General features: G+C 33.7%; 1 protein-coding gene across 1 annotated transcript; it reads left to right on the top strand.

Moving 5' to 3' along the window:
* Positions 1-577: 577 nt before the first annotated feature.
* On the top strand, positions 578-13,596 carry LOC148283530 (growth/differentiation factor 8-like). The gene is made up of 3 exons (XM_088243712.1): positions 578-947; positions 4,646-4,879; positions 10,421-13,596. Exons 1-3 carry the CDS (start codon positions 681-683, stop codon positions 10,802-10,804), a joined length of 885 nt encoding a protein of 294 aa, XP_088099838.1. The 5' UTR covers positions 578-680; the 3' UTR covers positions 10,805-13,596.
* The last annotated feature ends 10,227 nt before the right edge of the window (positions 13,597-23,823 follow it).

The raw sequence follows: 23,823 nt of genomic DNA, 5'->3' as shown, positions 1-23,823 counted from the left end.
TACATACACACACACGTACATACACCCATGCGCATACACATACATACATTCATAAAAACATAGACAATTTATTTATGCGAAACTTCATGGTTGTCATCTATAAATATATATTTTTTAAATTATTCCTTATTTTTTATATTATATTTTTGACATCCAGTAAGGTTCTCCAATCCGTGGCATGCATCAACTTTTCTGACTCCCTACGACCAATGTCATGAAAGAGCGAGGTCAACACCTTCCGTAACTTGACAACACTCCCGTCTTTCCACGATTCTGGCAAAAGGTTATGGACCTTTTTGCCTACGTTATAGTGTTGTCTCGATGCCAGAACAGTGTTGACCCCTTCACTTAGTATCAGATCCCTATTAGAGTATCTTGTATTATGGTTGTGGTTGACGCTTGGGTAAATGTCTCTCTTTATGTGTGTAACCACTACCGTTCTCAATATATACCGTTGAATAATATTCAGTACTCTGAATTCTTTGAAGAGCAAGTCACTTGGATAGCGAAATGTTTTTTTTAAGATGACTCGGATTAAAGATTTCTGTGCAATTGCTACAGGTTCAAGGGCGGTTTTTGTGCAAGCTCCCCAACCAATTAGACCGTAAGTCAACACAGAATTTGCCAGTGCATGGTACAGGTGTTTCAAGTCCGGGACTTTAAGTATATTTCTAAGTGGGATGAAAAAATGTATTAAGCGCCTTTTACCCTTGTGTTTTTGCTTGGCTGGCAATCCAGACGTGATTCTGTTTGCAGAGCAGCGATTTCGCCACCTGTGGAAGAGCAACCGCGTGCTGTACTACAGGTTCGCCGAGAAGGTGATGCAAAACCAGGTGACGGAGGCCTTCCTGCACGTGTACATACGCGACGCGGGCCCCCGCCAGGACCCGGAGCCGGGGGCCGAGGGCGCGGCCGGGGCGGACGAGCTCCTGACCGTCACAGTGCAGGTCCTTGCGAACATTATTCGATAAATAGAAAGTAAAGCTACAGGATAGGAAATTCGGCCCTTCGGGCCTCATTTGAATTATTAGAATCTCGGGCCCTGTGAAATTTCACCCTTTTTTTGCTGTTAGGAGCAATCTAAATACTGGGTGTTCATTAAACCCTGTCACATCCGAAACCACGATGATCAGTATAAGCAAGAAGACATATTGGCACATAAAAATATTTTTTTTTCATTATTTATTTATTAATTTATTCATTCAAAATTACACTCGTTTAAATATTAATAAACCTTTTAAAGTGTCTGTGTTAAGCCATAATAATTAACAATAAAAAATATATTGTAAAATTAATTTAATTTAATTATAATATCATGTGATGCAATAGAATAACAATTCAGAAAAACAAAATAAATCATAAAATTCCAAAGAAGACAATGTAAAAAAAATAATTAGATATAAATTATTATATAAAATATACAGTTTATTTATTTTTTAAATTCAATTTTATTTATTTTAGTTTAAAAACAATAAACAATACATATGACATTGGTATAATAATCACAAATTGTTATTTTAGATATTGTTCATCAATTACATTTGAAAAAAAAGTTAAAAGTATTTTTTTTTAATTGGCTAGCTTAATTGAATTCCGTGATTATTATAAAAGTTATTACAGTAAATTATTACTAACAGGTTATTACAAATTATTTTACCTAACTAACATAAGTGACTATTTGATTTTATAAATTGCGTTACAGTTTTCCTATATTGTTTTAATGTATCGTTAAAGATATCAACATCAGCATCACTTTCTACATTATTATACAATCTTAATATACGTGATAATGCATTAAAGTGCGCCATATTATTATTGAAGGCTGGAAGATAAAATGTTGTGTACGATCTCAATCGCCAACTGAGGACAGTAAGGGGTACATTCTCTAAACAAAATGTAGAATCAGCAATACAATCAATTATTTAATAAATATATATTATGTCTAAAATCTGTCTCCTAAATTCCAATTTATCTAGAACAAAATGTTCTAGGCGCTGATCATAAGACTGAAGGGTGCCACCCAGGTTACATTTATTTTCGTAGTCAGTTAGAATATAATTTCACTGTGTGGTCACCTCAGTATAAATTACACATTAGAAACATAGAGAGCATTCAAAGAAAGTATTTGAGATTCGTAAATTTTAAATGAAATATTCCCTTCGATAACATAAATTACACGTATCTATTACACTTAAAATTTTATTTTATTAAAAGATCGTAGAAAAATAAATTATGATATTTTAATTCAGAGCTCGATTGTTGTAAACTCCTGAATCTTATTTACTTTTAAATACCAAATCGAGTCACTATAGTCCTTAAAATATAGCTTGATTAGAATGACAGCTGTCAAACTAATTTCATTGGTGATAGGAAATTACTGATCACTGATCAAATCGATTTTATCAGTTATTTTATGCAATCATGAAACTCTGTTTCCGAAAATTGATATGAAAAACGAAAAAACAAGCACATTATAGTGTGTTAAACATAATTGTTCACCAAAAAAAGAGACATTAATTTTTCTTTCATGAGCAACATCAAACAAAATTTTTTTTATTCGATCAATTTATTGATCAATTTGTCCCATCTCTAAGTTTTTGCAAAATGATGTAACCTTGTAAGAACGTCGTTAATAATTAGGTTTATTTTAGTTTTTTTTTCAGTTTTAAAGCTGATTTTATATATTAATGTTTCAAGCATTGTAATAAAAAAATAAATTAACACGCCAGATACAAATGATTTTTCGTGTGTCAATATAAATAACTCCTTTGACGTTACTACAAAGTTATGTCGTCACTTTTACTGACAACTGTCATTCTAATCATGTTACATTTTAAGGGCTGTAGAAGTACGGAGTTGTTTGCAACTACATACGTAGGTACTAACTATGCACAAAACTCTCCGTTCCGCGCTAACAAATTTACTTGTGATTTAGACATTTTTAAAAGAACCATTATTCATTTAAAATGTCATTGAATGCACTGATTAAAACTAATTATGAAAGTCGTAATAAAACTTTCTTTTTCAAGGCAATTTTTTCTCTGTTTTTGATGTGTATTATTATTATCTTATCTCTTTCTGAAATTAATTTATCAAATATTTTTGTGAACCATATATTATATTGTTATCTTATATATTAACTAATTTTTATTATTTGTTTTTAACATTAAATTGTTAATACTAATTTTTTATACATATATACAGGATGTTCATTAAACCCTGTCACATCCGAAAACATGATGATCAGTATGAGCAAGAAGACATATTGACACATTAAAATATTATTTTATAACGAATAAATTTTTTCAAAATCAAATATCAAAAAAAGCAAATGGCTGCTTACTTCTGCAGGGGTGAAACGAGGAGGGGGAAGGGGGGAGTCTGATACTGCGCCGCGCTCTCCTTACTTTTCCCCTGCAGAAGTAAGCAACTATTTGTTTTTTTAAATATTTTATTTTAAAAAAAATCTTTGTTCTAAATATTTTTTTAAATATGCTAATTTGTCTTCTTGCCCATACTGATCATCATGGTTTCAGATGTGACATGGTTTAAATAACACACAGTATATATATATGTGTGTGTGTGTGTATTGTTTAAATTCTTAACAAGTTATTTACAATTTGCTTTTCAATTCCTAACATTTTTCTTATTTCCATTTTTTTTTTCTTTTTTATTATTCAAAGTTTCACTCTTTATTTTTCATTGCAGTTTGCTTTTTATTGTTTCTACATGTATACAAAAAAAGTGTTCTTTATTTTCAAAATTATTACTTACTATGTTTGTACTTACCCGTATAATTTTTGTAAATGCCCCTTGGGCGTATTGTAAAGTTAAATAAATAAATGTTAGGATACGATTTAAACTCATACATATCTTTGCTACATAGTTTTATGTTCTTTTTTTTAGTTTCTTGTACATGTGTTTCTTCATTTATTAACTGTTGTAATTGGCTTAGGCCGTATATGTAATAAATGAATAAATTAAAATAAATAAATAAATGTTTGGATATGATTTAGATTTATACATATCTTTGCTACATAGTTTTATGTTCTTTAATTCAGTTTCTTGTACATCTGTTTCTTCATTTATTAACTGTTGTAATTGGCTTAGGCCGTATATGTAATAAATGAATAAATTAAAATAAATAAATAAATGTTTGGATATGATTTAGATTTATACATATCTTTGCTACATAGTTTTATGTTCTTTTTATTTAGTTTCTTGTACATGAGTTTCTTCATTTATTAACTGTTGTAATTGGCTTAGGCCTTATATGTCATAAATGAATAAATTAAAATAAATAAATAAATGATAGAATACGATTTAGATTCGTACATACCTTTTTTTTAAATAAGTATTTTCGTTCTTATGATTTACCCAAATATTTCATTTTGAGGACCATTTTTCCACGAGTTGTAAATAACTCACTATTAGAAAATGGGAATCAAGTTTGGGTAGAGTGGGATTCCAACCACGGACCTTTGGTCCATGAGTCCGAAACACTAGCCACAGGACCACAACCCGATTTATGTTCTTTTATTTAGTTTCTTGTACGTGTGTTTCTTCATAATATATATGTTGTAATTGGCTTAGGCCGTATATGTAATAAATTGATAAATGTCCTAATGATTCGATCCGTGCGCAGGTCAGCCGCGTGACCAAGAACAACGACGTGTTCACGTCGAGCGTGGTGGCCACGGCGGACGCGGCCATGTCGCGCGCGGAGCAGCTGCGGGGCAAGTGGCTGAAGGTGAACGTCACCAGGGCGCTGGCCGAGTGGTTCCTGCTGCCGCGCAGCGTGCTGGGGCTGGTGGTGCGCGCGCAGGACTCGGAGCGCCGCCGGCTGGCGGTGCCCGAGGGCAAAGGGGACGTCGACAATGTGAGCACTGCACCCCGCATACAGGGTGTTCGTTAAACACTGTCACATTCGAAACCACGAGGATCAGTATGAGCACATATTGACACTTAAATTTTTTGGAACGAATAAAATTTTTAAAAATTAAATATCAAAAAAAGTTTATTTACAAAAATTACAATTTCTTTATCTACTACATACATACTTAAGTAATAGATTTCTCTGGATTATGTCTAGTCTGCCTAACTAGGTACAACCTGTTTTAAGGCAGACATTTTTATGCAAAATAAACAATAACATTACTACCTCCTAGTTAATTTATTATAAAGTTATGCAATAAATATACCATTTATTATTGTAGAATGTTTTTTAGTAAGTTTTCCGATTTTTCTCTACCTAAATCCAGTAATTTTTATTACAAATTTATTTAATTGAACTCGGGTCATGGTTTTGTAATGTTCGGGTAGCAAATTGAATATTTTGGGGCCCAGAAACCTGAAATTTCTTTGCCCGAATTGGCCAGAGTTTGTGGTAGACCCCATGACCCATCCTGTAGTTTGACTTCTGGTAGATGGTTGCTTACTTCTGCAGGGGAGAAATGAGGGGGGAGAGAGGAGTCTGATACGCCGACAACCGAATATATTTATAAAATTTTTGTTTTAAATATTTTTTAAATATGGCAATATGTCTTCTTGTCCATACTGATCATCGTGGTTTCGGATGTGACGAGGTTTAAAGAACACCCTGTAGAATGCAGTTTTATACAGAAAGCAGCCAGCCATACAAAAGTGAAACTGAAATAATATCACTTTTGTGAAAAGAGTTAATAATCAAATCTACACAACAGTTGCGGTGTTTTTTTACTTTAAACAATGATAAATAATACATACGTTCGTTTTTTTTATACTACAAAAAAATATTTTATCATGCATTTGACCAGTTTTAATTGTTTTTAAAGTCTAGTTGACCATAGGACCTAAGATGTGCAATTTGCAGAAAACAGCCTGCCCTAGTAAAACTCTAATGTATCATATATGTATATTGTGTCACTATACACGGTTTTTTAGGGCCAGACCGCGAAACTGTGGAGGAATATTCCTCATGGTAAGCTTTAAAAAAAATCCTAGCAAAATGTTTCCAAAAAGTCTTTTTTTTATTTAATTAAAAAAATTATAATCTCAATATTTAGTAAATGCTTAATTTCTCGGACAAGCGGTATCTCCATAAACTCCTACCCAGCCGATTCCCTTGTCCGCGTCTGGTGTGTATCGCTTCGTTGGTCCAATACGTTTTTATCGCATTTTTTTGTCAGGGAGGGGTAAGGGTTTGCGGAAGGGATACTTGTCCGGGAAATTAAAGATTCACTCCATTTTCAGATCATAAATATTTTTTTTTTAACGAGTTTTTGGAAAATTTTATTTCGATTTTTTTTAAAGCTTACCTTGAGGAATGTTCCTCTAAAGTTTCACGGTCTGGCCCTAAAAAACTGTGAATATTGAACATGTTAGTGTACTTAGTTGTACAGGATAACTTAATTCGTTTGTTATAATAACTTAAAAAATAATTTAATTATGTACTGAAGTCTGGCTGACCGCACAACCTAAAATAGGCATTTTGCAGAAAACAACCAAATCTAATATTAAATGCCTCATTCAAACTTTGAATGAATGAGGTGGCATTCTGAATCAAAACAATAAGTTTTTTTTTTATTACAGGTATTTTTAAATTAATGAATTTAAAATATTAAAATACTGATGTATTTATCCATTTTTATTTAGTTAAGAGAACTAGATTTCTGAAAACATTAATCTTCCCGTAAGATTTTTCTAGCGCTATGGGTATTTCCTGCAAATTGCGAAATGTCGTGTTTTTGATCAACGCTATTTTTAAAGGGTGATTGTTACAGTTTTTTGTACGAAAGCGGCCTGGCTGTTTTTAGCGAAAAGTATTGCCCTTACTGCGGCCGATAACACCAACATATTATTTTTCCAAAATTATGGACTCGCTGCTTTCTGCATAACTACGTTCATTTGATATGCAATGTTTCTGTACCTTAAAGGATAAACCACGGGAGTCACATTGGACGAAATGTTAAGGACACTTTATGATTGTGCGATTTCCAAAACATCGTAATTTTTAAACCAATAACGTCAACCTTTAAAGAACTTTTAATATAATATAACGTTACGAATGACAGGGTTACGAATGATGAAATCAGGCGAGAGTGTAAATCTGAGTCAAGTATAACTGATAAGATTAAGAAAGGGTCTCTGAGATGGTTTGGTCACGTAGAACGAATGGACGACGAAAGAATAGTAAAACAAGTATATATGGCTAAAATGAACGGTAACGTGACACGAAGACGGCCAAGGAAGACGTGGCATGATCAGATAAACCAAAATCTTAAGTCTGGTCACGCCAAAAGCAGACTGAACCGAAGGCCATGTATGACAAAATGTATGAATGTGGAAGAAGCTAAGAATGTATGCCAGGATAGACGTGTGTGGCGGTACATTCTCTCTGCCTACCCCTACGGGGAAATGGCAGGATAGTAGTAGTAGTAAAATAGTATTTAAATTTGACTATTAATATACGTTTTCACACTTTTAACATTCCAATTAATTCTTTTTTTTTATTTTTGCAAGTAACTCAAATCACACCAAGCCACTTTCTGTGGCTTGATGGTAAAGATTTACGCAGACGTAAATTTGTAAAAATAATGAATATGCAGAAATAATAACAACAGGAAAGATTAGTAATATACATGTGCATACAAATAAATAAAATATTTACACATAGATAGTTTAATTCCTCTCTAATTACATTGCACATATTGAAAAAGCGTATTTGGGACTACTGATGTTTATTGCGTTAAAACAAATTGGACTACAGATTTTTAGTTCAACTTAAAAAGTTTATTTATTACGATAATTTCTGCATGTTTGACTTCCAAACGGTAAAAAATGGACTCCCATGTTTTATCGTCTAAGGTACAGATATATTGTGAAATTAAAACAAAAAAAAATGTATGTATTAACCCTAGTTAGACTGACAATGATTCAATAAAAAAAAATATATAGATGTAATGTATATAAAAAATATGAATTAGGCAGTCGAACGTTACGCCCAAATATTTTATGCACTTTTTAGATCTCATATTTTTAGATACGGTATTTATTATTATATACAATTTTAAGCTTATTAATCTTAGATTAGGACTAGGCTGACCAACGGCAAAGGCAAAATTCCGTTGATTGGACAGTTTTTCGACTGTCAATACTGTAAAACTGCTGATGTGAAGGCGACACTTTACAGTAGATGAGGGGTATTCTCCTTATTTTTAATACCAAGAAATTTAAAATCTTTTATTGTATTTATAATATCAGACACAGCAAAGAATGGCCAACTATTGTATGACCTTCTGTATCGGCTTATCATTGATAGGTCGTTTGCCTCTGGTAGTATTTTTAGTCTGATTTAATAGATTTCATTACTACCGTCGTAAAATTGATGAACAATAGCGCGCGATGATTACTGGACTAACTCCACATCTCCATAATATGTACGTAACTAGCTATCAACTACAATAGTCCGTATTGATCGATGAAAGTAAGGTAAAGAATGGACATTCCATAGGAGAACATATCTAACATCCAAGTTTTTTAGTGAAAATTCTTAGGGGAAGTCCATCGTAATTTACCATAGAAATAAAAGACGATTAAATATCTCAACGGTCACTACGCACACTGTTGAATCTGCATTTCGCGAGGTTTACAGAGGTGCAAAAACAAAGCTTGATGTTTTTTAAGAAGCTATCAGATTCTGTAAAATTGCCAAACATGTGTAGAATTTAGGTTGCTAGGTGTTGGGTTGGAGTTCCTACCCCAGTTAGAGATCGACAGAGAAGACACGAGGTTGCTGTTTGATGCGTATTTATTACATGGCAAATAAGATACAGCACTTGGTTGAGTAGCACGAGTATTGAGGCGATGGAGAGTGGAAGAGACTGCACTTGAACTACAAGCTGGAACTGTGTGATGTCGTCGAGCTGGTCTGACGTGAACTGAACTGACTGACGTTGGCTGCGTCCCCTGGTCTCTTTATAGACGACGTTCCTTTGTAGTTCGTTTCTTTATGGTAGGGACGATGTGAATGTACTGTAGAACGATACCCTCTGATTTCATGTGAAATACTCAGAGTTGCATTTTACGAATGTATTGGATTCGATTGAAAATGATGACATTGCATCGTCGGTCATTAGTCTTTTTAGGTGAACTAATTTAACACGTGTTTGTCATCGACTATGGACTATGGACCCTACACATGTTTCCATCCAGGAGACCCATTCGCCAGCCAGCACTCTTGCCTCCTTCCACATCAATTCCGCGTCCCTTAGTTCCACCGAACAAAGTAGAAAGATCGCCATCGTCGGCCTTCAAGGAAAGCGGGAGCTCGCAGGTGTAAATAAGAGGCAACTTGGATGTAGGTTCTCCTGAGGCATGCGCAGCACGTGTCCAAGCCAGGTCCACCGCCTCATCCTCAAGACGCTCGTCATAGGAGGCTGCTACGTCCATTCCCGGACTTCAATAATAGTTTTAAAATCGATTTACCTTATGACCAATAACCTCCTCAAACACTTACTTTCAAAACTCAGAAGTTTGGTGTTTTGAGCTTTGGTAAGGTGGTAAGATTCGCACCCATATAGAAGTACTCGCAATATACAAGAGTTGATTAGTTGAATTGAAGACTTAGAAATACATTTTCTGAATTGAAGTACAATAGACATATATTTAGCAATTCTACAGAATCTGAAACTTCTTGAAAAATATCAAGCTTTGTTTTTACTCTTCTGTAAACCTCGCAAAATTCAGTTTATGCAGATCTTTAGTACATGATTTGATAGATTTGTCTTTTTTCACACCAAGTAAAATCTTTTTTCATATTCTATAAAGCTATGATTTCTCGTAATGTTATTACCAAAGCATTTAATCCTTTATAAGACACATTTTGTGATGATTAACTTTTTGCAAACCTAATCAAACGTCTAAATTTGTTGCAACAGAGAGGGAAAACATTTTTGAGAAGGGATTATAGAAGTCTAAGCATTTACAGGGTTTATGACCTGTCATTGGCAGGTTTCAGTGGCCACTTTACAGACTGTGTAACATCTGCATTTCCTCAACTCTTCCATCTGTTGACTTACAAAAGTTACAAAAAGTAAAAGAGCTGAAACCTTTACCATGTGGGTGAGATTCATCCGGCTGAACCTATTTACCTACTAGACAACGCCTGAAAACAATTTTCATACTTCTTCTTTTACCAGATAGTTAATTCAACAATGTTTTGAGCATATCCAAATGTTTGCAGACTGGCTGGATTTCCTTCTAAGGGAGTTTTTTAGATGTAAATAACAAGGGCAAGGGATATTAGAATACAAATCTAGTCAAAGAGGTTTTGCTACCAGTCAAAGAAAATCTGCAAGCACATCACCTCACTTCTGCATGGTTGCGGTAATTTATCTTGAGTTTAGTAATTCCCGATGACAATATGTGTTTCCTGCCTCAGATGCCCTACCTGGAGGTTTTCCTGGAAGACACGTCCCGACGGCGCACGAAGCGCACGGTGGGCCTCAACTGCAACGACAACAGCCAAGAGACGCGCTGCTGCCGCTACCCGCTCAAGGTGGACTTCGAGGAGTTCGGCTGGGACTGGATCATCGCGCCCAAGACATACGAGGCCAACTTCTGCATGGGCGACTGTCCGTACGCCTTCCTGCAGAAGTACCCCAGCACGCACGTCATCCACCTGGCCGCCCCCGCCGGCTACGGCGGCCCCTGCTGCACCCCGAGGAAGATGAGCGCTATATCCCTCCTCCACTTCACGCACGAGTTCAACATCGCGCTCAACTCTCTGCCGGCGATGGTCGTCGAGAAGTGCGGGTGTACCTGAGAGCCCCGCGCCTCGCTACTGTGCTAATCTACGCAATGTCAATTTGTGGAAGTGTGTTCGACACATCGAAACTTGACGGGGAAACAAATACAAGATGGCAGCTTTTAAAATGGTCGCTTCGAGAATGATTTTAGTTGTTATTTATTCAATCTTCTCGCGCTGTCGGTGAACATTACAATAAAATGCTGTGAATACAATAAACTGATAAATAAAACGAACACTCCACGTGATAGTGAATTTAAATAAACTTATGGACTGTGGACATGGACTATGGACGGTGCTCAGCCGCCGCAGGTCGTACATTTTTTGTGAAACACTCCTAATTTTTAGAGGAGTTTTGAGTGTTAAGTATGGACGTTTTACATAATATTTAAAACACTCGAATTATAAATTGTATAGTATTTAAATAACCGTTTATCTTACTCTCAAGATCAAGCATAACTTACGTGTGAGTATTTTCATTCATTCTGTAAAAAGCATTCATCCCATCTCATTTTTGTATCACCCATAGTTTAATTTTAGATTTTATATTTGTATATACAAATTTACTATGTATTTCAATTTTGACAAACCTTGGACAACCATCACGTTAATTCAATCAAAGCTTATCTCCTATTTTCAACTTATACTTGTGACGCGCCGTGGCTTACAAGGTCTGCTTGGGACTTAGGATTGGAATAATTTCAATTAGGTGTTGATTATAATAAATGGTCGATCAACTGAATTTCTAGTTCAATTTTTAACCAAATATACGTCGAAGAATTTTAAGTGCATTTTCAGCTTTTAGAATTTTGATTAGAAAAAATTTTAAAAAAACATTTTGAATTAGTTAACATTAGCGTTCGAAATATGGTCCCTCAACCTGCGGCCAATGGGCATATGTTTGATAGAACGGAGTTCAGTCCGTTGCGAGCAGTCTGCGGCTACATTTCTCCTCGCAATTACTAAAATGCCTATATGTACGCTAAGATACTGCACAAATCGATCTGGAAAAGCAATGGTTTAAACCTTCACCGGTAAGTAATGTTCTTATCTTGATCAATACTTATTTAAAATAGCTATTTTAATGTCTAAAAACGTCTTATTAATATGTTACCAGTACTTGTTATCCGTCTCTGTCCTGCTCAGTTAGTCGGGCGTATGGTGAAACGACAAACAAGGGTGACGCGTTTGCGAAAGGGAGCGACATACCGAATAGAATTTACAGTAGACCGGTGTAAACAGTCCGTGTTTTTTACTGTACTGCGTGTTTTGCTTGCCAAAGTCAACGTGATATGACGTGAAGACATACACTGGTCATTCCCTTTCCTTTGGAGACCACTTTTTAGCTCGGATTTGTATGGAGTGTTATACTTACTTACTTATCGGGTCCGGCCTTTAGACCTTGCCACTCCAGCGTGCGGCGACAGATATCGCCTTGTCAGTGGCCATCCATAAATCATTATCATCACAAGTTTACTGCATTTGTGGGCACTTGCCACTCCAGCGTGCGGCGACAGATATCGCCTTGTCAGTGGCCATCCATAAATCATTATCATCACAAGTTTACTGCATTTGTGGGCACCGCAGCAGATGAGGATCATCCTGCACCTCTCCACAATCGCAGTTCACGTCATCTCCCTCCAGAAAACCCCACCTTCGTTGATTGTATTTGCACCTAGACTATTAGTCTATTGAGAACTTTCCACGTAGGGTAGTCCAAATTGTGGGCGGTGTTTGTGCTTTCAGATGGCATTTTCCAGAGCCTATCGCCGAGTTCCTCTCTCCACACGTTCTCTCTGCGTTTTTCTGCAGAGGTCTCCGAGTCAGTTGTGACTTTAAGGAAACTTCTTCTCGATCCCAGTCTCGGAGAAGCCATTCGATGGTCGTGGGTCATGGGTCTGTTTGTGTTATCTCTATATATTACACCTCAATGACGTTAACTTCATTATTTGACAAATATTATAGATTAACAAATTACAACAGGGATGTAGAATACCTGAGAAAAGGGAATATGGAAGTCTAGGCATTTACAGGGCTTATGACCTGTCATTGGCTGGTTTAAGTAGCCACTTAACACACTGTGTAACATTCACCATTTTGCCTATATGTTTGAACACCCATATTTTTTCAATTCTTCTATTTGTTGATTTTAGTGAAGTTAAAGAGCTGAAATCTTTATTGTTGTGAAGAGATCCATCTGACTGAATGATTTCACATACTAGGAAACGCCTGAAAACAATTTTCCAATTTTTAAACTTCTTCTTGGACCAGTTGGTTTTATCAAATATACTAATTTTCCAAATGTACACAAATGTCGGTTTTTCTTTATAGACAGTCGAAGATAACTCTGTTAACTTCCCATTGTTATCGGGCCTCAAGGACAGGGAATATAATAGATTTTGTTGGACATAAAAAGCATTAAGATTGAAATTTTGGAGTATATTTTTCATATTTCACATGCACGCTTTAATACGTTTATGAAGTTTTTGATATGTCGAATGAATTTGGGATACATTCTCAATACTTTAAATTCGCGTCAATTGGATTTAGAATAGATTCGATTTTTTTTTTATTTGCGTCGAATGGATTTTGAATGCAGAATCTCACATTTTAAAAGTTTTGGATTCGCGTCAAGTAGATTTGAAATACGTTTGAAAAGTAGAATCACGTGGAATGAATTAAGGAATACATTTTGAATTCGTGTTGAATCTATTTTATTTATTTTTCCTTTATTAGGGCTTCTACCAAAACATAATAACATCGGCCAAAAACATGTTACATGAATTTACAAATTACAATAAACATAAAAACAATACAAACAGAAATGAATAGCAATATAGATACAAACAATAGACATCAAAAATATATGTACAAGAACAACATAAAATTATAATTTTAATAATAACTAAACTAACAAAATTCCTACATAAATTGAAATAGGCACTAACAAAAAAAACCCACCAAAACCTGATAGCGGCTATTTAACAGAAAAGAAATACAGTAAAATACAAATAGGAAGATAAAACTTAATAACTAGAAAAATTGCAACAATAAATAAATTTTGAATACATCTTAACTGTTTCGAATTTGTATCGAATACATTTTAATTGATTCATCTCAAAATATCTTCATTTTAAAAGATTTAAAGACGATACCTTGTCGCATTGAAATAGCTTTTCATGGCGATGAAATTCTAGAAAAATAAACCAAAATTTACCCTGGGGTGGTATTCTGAATTTAGTAAGTAAATACACGCTAAAGAATCGTTCTCTGCGCCGGCGATAGGGTTCAGAATAGCAGCCCAAGGCAAACTAATGAAAGAGGCAGTTCCGCATCGGCAAAGTAACCTAGAAAAACTTGATCTGCTCCGAACGACGCCGACGACAGTGAAAATTTAAGAAAGTTTATAACACAATCGGGACAATGATTTTTCGGGTATTTTTTGAGTAACCAGAAGAAACAGAAAAAATATAGTACTTCTAGGGTTGTCTGTTCTTTATCTTCAATGAATGGTGCATGGGGTAATTGTACTGGTAAATTCAAATTCTAAATACGGCGTATCTCGATCAGTTGATTGATACAGGAAGGCTTAAAAGGCTGTCTGAAAAAGTAAGGAAATCACACGATTTTGCCATTTTTAACGCCGCGTTTTTTAAATCGCGCCATTTAAACAAACATTAGACAAAAACAATAATTTTCTTGGATATAAATAAAAGTTTTGAGTAGCTAAAATATGAATTACTTTTCGACGAACAGATTACGCCTCTTGAAATTAAGGCTAAACTTGGGTACGTTGGTTTTCATATATTATATAAAGACATTGTTTACTAGTCTACTATATACCATTGTGTCTTTCTACTTTCTTTTATAATCATTTTATATGCATACATATGTCTTTAAAATGCCCACTAGGCGTATATATAAATAAATAAAAATTTATTGCCATCGAACGACAGATATATTTTTTTTATTGAAAAAAAAAACGATTCTGTGTGTGAAATAGTGTTTCTGACTCGATGATTCAAATTCGCAATTGGAGTACCAATGCAGTGTCCTATGCACCAACGGGCGCGATAGGAGTATGATAATGATGATGCATGTATCTGCATTTTTTTATTATTGAATTTTATGCATTTTGTTTCATGAATTTTTTTTCCCGAATTTAAAAAAAATGTTTTTTAGATTCCACCTCCGTCTCTTGTACTAAATATGTCAATTGTAACAATTGATTTTTAATACTGCCTCAATGATTATACTTACGGTGATGTCACACTATTAAATGGGCTTTAAGAAGTGACATATACGAGTATGCTTATATTATATATCCCATATTATGTAACGCAGCAGAATTTTATCGAAAATACATCGCTGTCTCAATTTAAAAGGGCCATAAATCGAAATTTGTCTTTTTTCAGTAGAGCCAATCAAAGTTTTTAGCACGAGCTTTTGTTTTTTTTTTTTTATCTTACTTTTTAAAAAAAATATATACATATGTTATTATTAATAAAACATATAATACAAAAAGTACATATTATACTCCCAGGAGTTATTAAAGAAACTCATTTGGGACCGTACATAAAAAAAATCATTTTTTTGACAATACATAATATCATACAAATTAATACATCCGAAATAGAAAGAAAACATTATTGTATAAGAAACATAAAACACCATCTTATATAAATTACATTAATAATTATCACCAGCAAAAATATTTAAGAAATAGATTTAATTGCGAAACTTCTGGATTTTTTATTCAATTTTTCGTGTCTTAGCTCATCAGGCAGTTTATTATATTTGGAATGGCCAATATTTTCCAAGGCCCTACTGCCGAACTTTATTGAGCGAAACTTAGACACGTGAAGATTCCCTAAATAACGCGTATTGTACTTATGAAAATCATGACCAAATGTGTATTTTAAATTTGAGTGAGCAGAAAAGTTGATGATATTTAAAATAGTATTGGATTTGTCATTCAGTGGCATTACCCAGAAAGGAAGTATCTTTGTTTGTCGGTAGATATCCTTGATATGGGAATCCCATTTAAGTCTAAGAATGTTTCTTAGGGCTCTGTTCTGAAGACCTTGTATTTCCGAGATCTGATTTTTGCTGGCAAAACCCCATATGCATGATAAATAAGATAGGTGGGAATGAATCACAGCGTAGTAGGCGCCAAACAAAACAGAATGAGGAAGCAAGCCTCGAAGTCATGATCAAGATTTTACATGCTCAAATTGGTAGCTCCATGAAAATTTGGAGTCAATAAATAGTCCCAAGTACTTAGTTACATTGGTCTTTTCAATATAGCCAGTTCCGAGAGAAATTTTGATATTTAAGCCCTGTTTTATGTTTTTAATATCATTAGAAAGCTGTATCTGTCTAAATATGGAGTTTCTATCGCCTTTAAAGCTCTGAAGTTAGCCACCAAACCGAAAAAGGACAAAAGGGCTGTTGTGAAATTTGTGTCATTTATAATGCAAAATTCATGGGAGTTTGTTTTTTATAGGAAAATATGACCGTTTTTAGTCTCATTTTTGCAATAATAAATCGCTCATAAATCGAAATTTCGGTGTTTCGGATTTGTGACAGTTTCGAATTTCAGCAGCAACATATCAAACATTAAAATAATGTTCCCTTGCTAAAAAAAAAACCGAAAAATGTTTTAAACTATTGAATTTATTATAAGCAAGTAACAGTCGGCTATTGACAATTTTTCATGCTAGAAATTACGGCCCTTCAGGCCTCATTTAATCGACACTCTCTAAACTCGCCCTAAAACCAATTGTTTAAGCTTACATAGTAATGTTGGAACTTCAGCCTTTACCTGTACATTTTTAAGAAATTTTACATTACAAATTAATGCTCTAATTTTTACCACGCGTAAGAAAACATTTTTTGTATCCAATTTCTCGTAGGGCTGAAGTTCCTCATTAGGTAAAAACTCAATTTTAATCCGAGTTTTAAAGTTATATATGTACTAGATACATCATCATTTTCTTTCCGCTCCTAATGGTGCATAGGGCACTGCATTGGTACACCAATCGCAGCGAATCATCAATTTTTTGTTACATGAAGGTAAGATAATCTTTTTTTTCTCATTATGAATTGCTTTTTTAATTTCGAGGATTTCCAAGTTATCTAATTTAAATATTTAAAAAATTTTGGATCGCGTGTCTTTATTAAAATTATGATTATTTTATCAGATGGTTGGCGAATTCAGAAAAGATATTATTATTACCTTACGTGTTCTCTAATATTAAAGTTTCTTTTAGCTGTTTTTTTTAATGGGTGGTTAAAAACAAAGTTGTTTTATATTTATTTTATTATAATGAATAACCACCAAGTTAGGCTCCAAATATTATTATTTTTTCTACCCTGTATTTTTTTACCAAACTTCCGTAAACGTTAAAGTGTGGAACAGCATACTTAATTTTAGTGACATGTGCCTCTTTACTTAAATACCACAGATTTGTTGGTGATGTATAAGAAAGGCCCATTTCACACATATCGTCCAAGTCCACACGGCACTGTAAAATTAGGGTGGATTGACATTTACAATATATTATTTTGTATTTATTCGCCTCGCGGGCTAGCGGTCGCATGTCCACCTGTCGGTCTCGGGTTCGGCCCCCGACATCGTAGACATGAAATATTTATTTTAAAAAGTGGTTTTACGCCTGAAACGTAAAACTGATCGTCTTGCCTTAATGTTACCAAAATGGTCAAAATACGCTTCAGTTGTTGTACAAATGTAGTGATATATGCATCTTTAGTTACGGAAAGAGAATAATGAAAAATAAAGTATTAAAATTTATATTTGTTAAAAGTTTATTCAGCGGCTCTTAGGTAAAAATCCTTCATAGTGTACTGGTTAGTGCGTTTGCCGGTTTGTCCGCCATTAAATAAATGAATGAAATATTGTAATACAATAAAAATCAATGCACCCTTTGTTATTCTATCGTGGCGTGTGAATTTTTAGCATAGTGTGAAATTGGTCAAAAGGAAGATTTTAGAAAAAATAAATTCTCCCTCAGGCATTTTCCATACTATCTTAAAAATCCACATATCATGAAAAAATTATTGATGTGAATTATTTTTTTTACTAAAAAAATGACTTTTTTGTTTGTATAAGTTTTTGTGAAATTAATTTTGATTTACAAAATGTAGTAAGTAAAAAAATCTTAGTAAATGTACTGAAATGTTTCAGACGGACTTTTATATCTTACATTTTTTTTTTTTAACATTTTTTACATTTTTTTTTGCACCACAACAGGCCAGGAGGCCTAATTACAGTGGTGAATTACATCACAGAGCACCCAGGCTTGAGAAAAATCACATTTTAATTTTTGTGTTCTCACCGGGAATCGAACCCGGAACCTTCCGTGCGTGAATCATGCGTCTTGACCACTACACCACGGAGGCCACCAATTTAGTGCCATGATGCAGGTGTTTTTAGTAAATTAAAAAAAAAAAATAACAATTAATGCATGTTAGATCGTCACGCGCCAATATGAATATGATACCTATTGTAAAATCTCACAATTTTGAATGCCTTTATAACTCTCACTTTGATAAAATTTGCTTATGTGATAAAGTAGACATTGTGGACGAATATATTAATTTAGGTATAACTATTGATTGTTTTTTTAAGAGGAATATACATGTTATAAAAACATGCAAACGGTTAAGATTCGTAGTTAGCCAGCGACACACATTGAAGTTTCTAGTTCCTCTCTCTAAACTAAGATTAGTATTATTTTTTTGGTATGTGTATTTTTGTACATACACAAATCTGGATTTCTCCCGAGGGGGAGTAGGTATATATTTTTTTTATCAATATTCCTACAGAGATGAACGTAACAAACGTAAAGTACGTAAAAGAACGTAAAACGTAAAGTGGCCACTCAACCCAGCCAATGACAGGTCATAAGCCCTGTAAACGCTCGAATATCGATAATCCTGAATTCGAAAAAATTCTACCTCATCTCTGTAGGAATATTGATAAAAAAAATAAGATTAGTATATTTGTTTCTGGCCGAATCCATAATAAGATACGAATCACCGCCAGTAGCTCAATCACAAACAACTATCGACGTGCTCATAAGTGACGTGATAACAATTTCGTATTCGCGACGGAACATCCGCGACCACCTAATATTAAATGTCAAAATATTTCAGTTTCGCGACGTGTAATCCTGCTGCGCAATCACATATTTGAATTTCGCCGGTGTAAATTTGAGAAATATTCTAAAACTGCTATTTTAATGTATTATTTATCATGCTTTTTATTGCATTTAGCCGGCGGTTGGCAAGCCAAATGTCAAGAAAAGCAGTCGCCATAGTAATTGTAATTTAATTTTTAGTTTTTTGTATTAGATACTCCTTACTATTTTGCAAATACTATATATTATATTATTTTTATAGTAAACTTAATAACAATAAACCAAGTAAATTAGAACACGGTTATCTAACAAGATTTACATCGGTTGATGGTCTAGTTGTACCAAAATTTAAAAATAAATATGGACAGCGCATGTTGGATTATATTGTTCCAAAAATATTTAATATGCTGCCATTTGACGCAAAAAACATGTCATAATTTAAAAAAATCTTAGTTTTGTCAGATATTTAATTTGGAAAAGAAAAGATTAAGAAGGGGTCACTAAAATGGTTTGGTCGTGTATAGCGATGGATGACGGAAGAAAGATATAGCAGATATAAATATGGCGTGTACGAATGATAATGTAGGACGAGGACGACAGAGAAAGACGTTGCATGATCAGATAAACCAAAATATCAAGTCAAAAGCAGACACAATCGAAGGGTTTGCGTGGCAAGATGAATGTGTGAGGATGATGCTAGGAATGTATGTCAGAACAGACGCATGTGGAGGTCCATTCTCTCTGCCTACTCCCACAGTGAAAGGCATGTGCACTTGGGGTGATTTTTCTCGAAAATTACGCATTGTAAACTGGCCGATTGTGATTATTATTATTGAAGACAGTTGAAAGTATTCTTAAAACCTATACACGGTTTTTCAAGGCCAGACCGCGAAACTTTAGAGGAACATTCTTCACAGTGAGCTTTGAAAAAAATTGTAATAAATTTTTCAAAAAAGTCATTTAAAAAAAAAAGGAAAAATATTGTAATCTCAAAATGGATTAAATCTTTAATTTTTCGGACTAGCATCCCTTCCACAAACCCCTACCCCTCCTTTACAAAAAAAGAGATAAAAGCGGATTTGACCAACGAATCGATACGCAACAGACGCGGACATATAGGATGGGCCGATATTTTTTTTACGAATTTTGAAATGAGAGGGGTCTAAAAAGTTGCCTTTTGGATTACTCGGGATGCAAAAAATATTTGATACTACTTTTGGTTCTCAACCAGAGCTTGAAGTTTTCGAAAAAGTCAATTTTTTGCCCTAAACCGGCTGTCATTTCGTATTTAAGTTAGAAAATCAGTCTAATTAAATTGTATAATCTGCATTAAATCTTATTATATAAGTATCCAAGGGCGTTAGTTGCACTTTGTTTTGTAAAAAATGGGTAGCGTTGTTTTAATGTGCCATTGTTTTCGTCAATTTTAGTCAGGCGCTCAACGGAATCAGTTCCGCGGAGTGTAATTTTTTTGCATTTCGGTAGTTTTAAAACGTGTTCGAATTTGTAATGCGATTAAGTTATATCTTTACGAACAAAAAAGTAATTTTATCAATATAGATAATTGAAAAATGTTCAGACAGTTATAAACTTCAAACTTCTGTTGAGGGCCAAAAGTAGTATGGAATATTTTTTTAAATAATGTTTACGTTTAATGCGATCCCTTTCACTTTGATATCTAAAAACAAAAAAACTTCATACATCATCGGCTCACTCTAGCGGACAAGGGAAGCGGCTGGGTAGGAGAGGGGTAGGGGTTTGTGGAGGGACTGGTTGTCCGAGAAATCAAGGATTTACTGCATTTTGAGATCATATATATTTTTTTTTTCAATTACTTTTTATCAATGCATACCCACATAATCCGCAACCATATTTCAATTTGATATAATGTATTTATTCAGACAGTTGTACAAAAAATAAAAACCAGTAATTTATTAACTAATGCATATTACACAGAAGAAAAAAAAATGTTATTAATTTCGACATTCTGCCATTAACTACTTATAAAAATATGGACGAATGGATTTTTGTTTTTATCCCACGAAACGATGCGACAGACCCAGCATCCATAATCTCCTTTGGCAACTCATTGAACATCTTTAATCCTCAAAAATCCAAAATCCATAAACAAAAATCAACGCAACTCAGAACAATCTGTACCACAAAGGGAAACTTTATGGTACAGATTGTTCTGAGTTGCGTTGATTTTTGCTTTTGGGAGTCTGAAGTTATAGTGCTTAAAATACAGCTTGATTAAAATGACAGCTGTCAAACTAATGTCACTAGTGATGGTAAATTATTGATCACTGATCATGTACCGATCAAATCGATTTTATCAGTTTTTTCATGCAAACATGAGAATTATTTTTAATTCGATCGATTTACGTTGATCAATTTATCCACCTCTAACATTTTAAACATATTACAACAGAGATGAAGAACATTTTAGAGAAGGTAATATAGAAGTCTAGGCATCTACAGGGCTTATGACCTGTCATTGGCTGGTTTAAGTGGCCACTTTACACACTGTGTAACATTCACCATACTGCCCATATTTAAACATCTAATTCCTTCAATTCTTTCATCTGTTGATGTTTGTGAACTTCTATATTACCTTCTCTAAAACGTTCTTCAACTCGGTTGTAATATGTTAATGTTAACAGCTCCCCAGGGAGTTGAATCCAGTCCTTGTCGACAAACATTTTGACAAACTCAAAATATTGTTTTTTAACATTTTTGCAAAGTGACGTAACTTTGTAAGAACGTCATTAATAATTTAGTTTATTTTTGTTTTTTTTTTAGTTTTAAAGCTGATTTGATATACTTATGTTGATTTGTGTGTCAAGCATTGTATTAAAAAAAAGATTTTTCGTGTGTCAATATAAATCACTCCTTAGACGTTACTACAAAGTTACGTCCTCACTTTTGCTGACAACTGTCTTCTAATCAAGCTATATTTTAAGGACTATATGATAGCGACGAATTTAGTTACTACGCTGAATATTCCTGAACGTGTATTTGGGTAACAATTTAATTCACAATTTGAATATTAATTATTTAAACTTATTATTTTCTCGACCGGAAGCATGTTCAGCGCCGTCAACACATCTTTAATCCTTGTATATCTGCCACATTTCAATATCGTCCTTTTACTTCTATTCTGAGAAAAGGAAAAAATTTATTTAATGTAAATATATAGCCTAGGTAGGTACGCATTTCATTTTATCATTCAGTATAATATTAAGTATGCACGATTGTAATATATTAATTGTAAGTATGTTTGTTTATAATTATACAAAAATCACCTTAATTAAGTCGTATGTTTAAGTAGTAATATCTAATTTCACAAATTTATATAGATACCTTGTAAAAATATTTGAGGTTTAAAAATATTCCACGCTGTAGATGGATACAAAAATTAATGTTCTAAAAATGTTTACTTCGAAAACATCTGAAATTGAAAATTTAATAACTACTGTCTGCTAAATAATTTGCAGATGTAATAACTTTGTTTAAAAGGACTATAGTCCTTAAAACGTATCTTGATTAGAATGACAGCTGTCAAACTAATATCATCAGTGATGGGAAATTACTGATCACTGATCAAATCGAATTTATCAGTTTTTTCATGCAATCATGAAACTCTGTTTCCAAAAATTGATATAAAAACGCAAAAACTAACCTTTTAATGTGTATTTAACACAATTATTCACCAAAATTTAAAACATTTATACTTTTTTATGAACAACATCAAATGAATTATTTTTTTATTTGATCAATTTGTCCCATTTCTAACATTTTTGTAAAATGATGTAACCTTGTAATAACGTCGTTAATAATTAGGTTTATTTTGGTTTTTTTTTAGTTTTAAAGCTGATTTTATATATTTATGTTGATTTATGTGTCAAGCATTGTATTAATAAAAATAATTAACACGCCAGATACGAATTATTTTTCGTGTGTCAATATAAATAACTCCTTAGACGTTACTACAAAGTTATGTCGTCACTTTTTCCTGACAAATGTCATTCTATCAAGTTATATTTTAAGGACTATAATTAAATGTACCTAATATTGCAACTGGTTTCGTGTTCAAAAACACAACTGTTCCTTATTCAAGGCGTACAAATACTATCAACTAAATAATTAATTAATTGAGTATGTCCAAATTTGTGTAGACAAGACTAGATTTCACTCCCTATATTGAAATTTATTGCAACAGAAAAGGAAAACATTTTTGAGAGGGGCATATGGTAGACTAGACATTTTACAGCGCTTATGACATGTCATTCTCAAGAGGTTTCAGCCCTTTTACTTCATAAAAGTCAACAGATAGAAGACTTGTTGAGTCGATGAAAAGTGGATGTTTAAACATAGCCAGAATAGTGAAGGTTATTGTAAAGTGCTTGGACTTCCATATTCCGTTTTCAAAAACGTTTTTCCTCTCTGTGTAAATAAATAGTGCTTAATCTAAATAACTTGTTCAAATATTTCAAGTAACTATTATTTATATTGATTTGAAAGTGGATAAATCTGTACCTCAGGGGTGCTATTCTGAACCACTCTCATGGCACGAGGAAACAGGTTTTTTTGTGTATTTTGTATGTAAATAAACGAGATAATATAGCCACGAGAGCGTTTGGAATACCAGCCCAGAGGTAGACGGATGCAAATCCAGAATTTGATGAAATGACATTTCGATTTTCGTATCCAGTTTATGATCGTGTCCATTGATTTTGAAGAAATGTTAGTCTTATTATGGAATAACCAATGTATTAAGATACTGAAAATACAGATAAATGCTACAAATGATTAGAAATCACTTGGAGAAAGTAGATTCTTTAGACTCTTGTTGAATATTTGACGTTTGGGTTT

This window comes from Micrasema longulum, unplaced genomic scaffold (genome assembly GCF_059751315.1).
Source record: "Micrasema longulum isolate JH-2025_06_02 unplaced genomic scaffold, ASM5975131v1 h1tg000225l, whole genome shotgun sequence".
NCBI lineage: Eukaryota > Metazoa > Arthropoda > Insecta > Trichoptera > Brachycentridae > Micrasema > Micrasema longulum.
The sequence above is the reverse complement of the archived record's forward strand: the minus strand, read 5'-3'. Positions and strand labels throughout refer to the sequence as shown.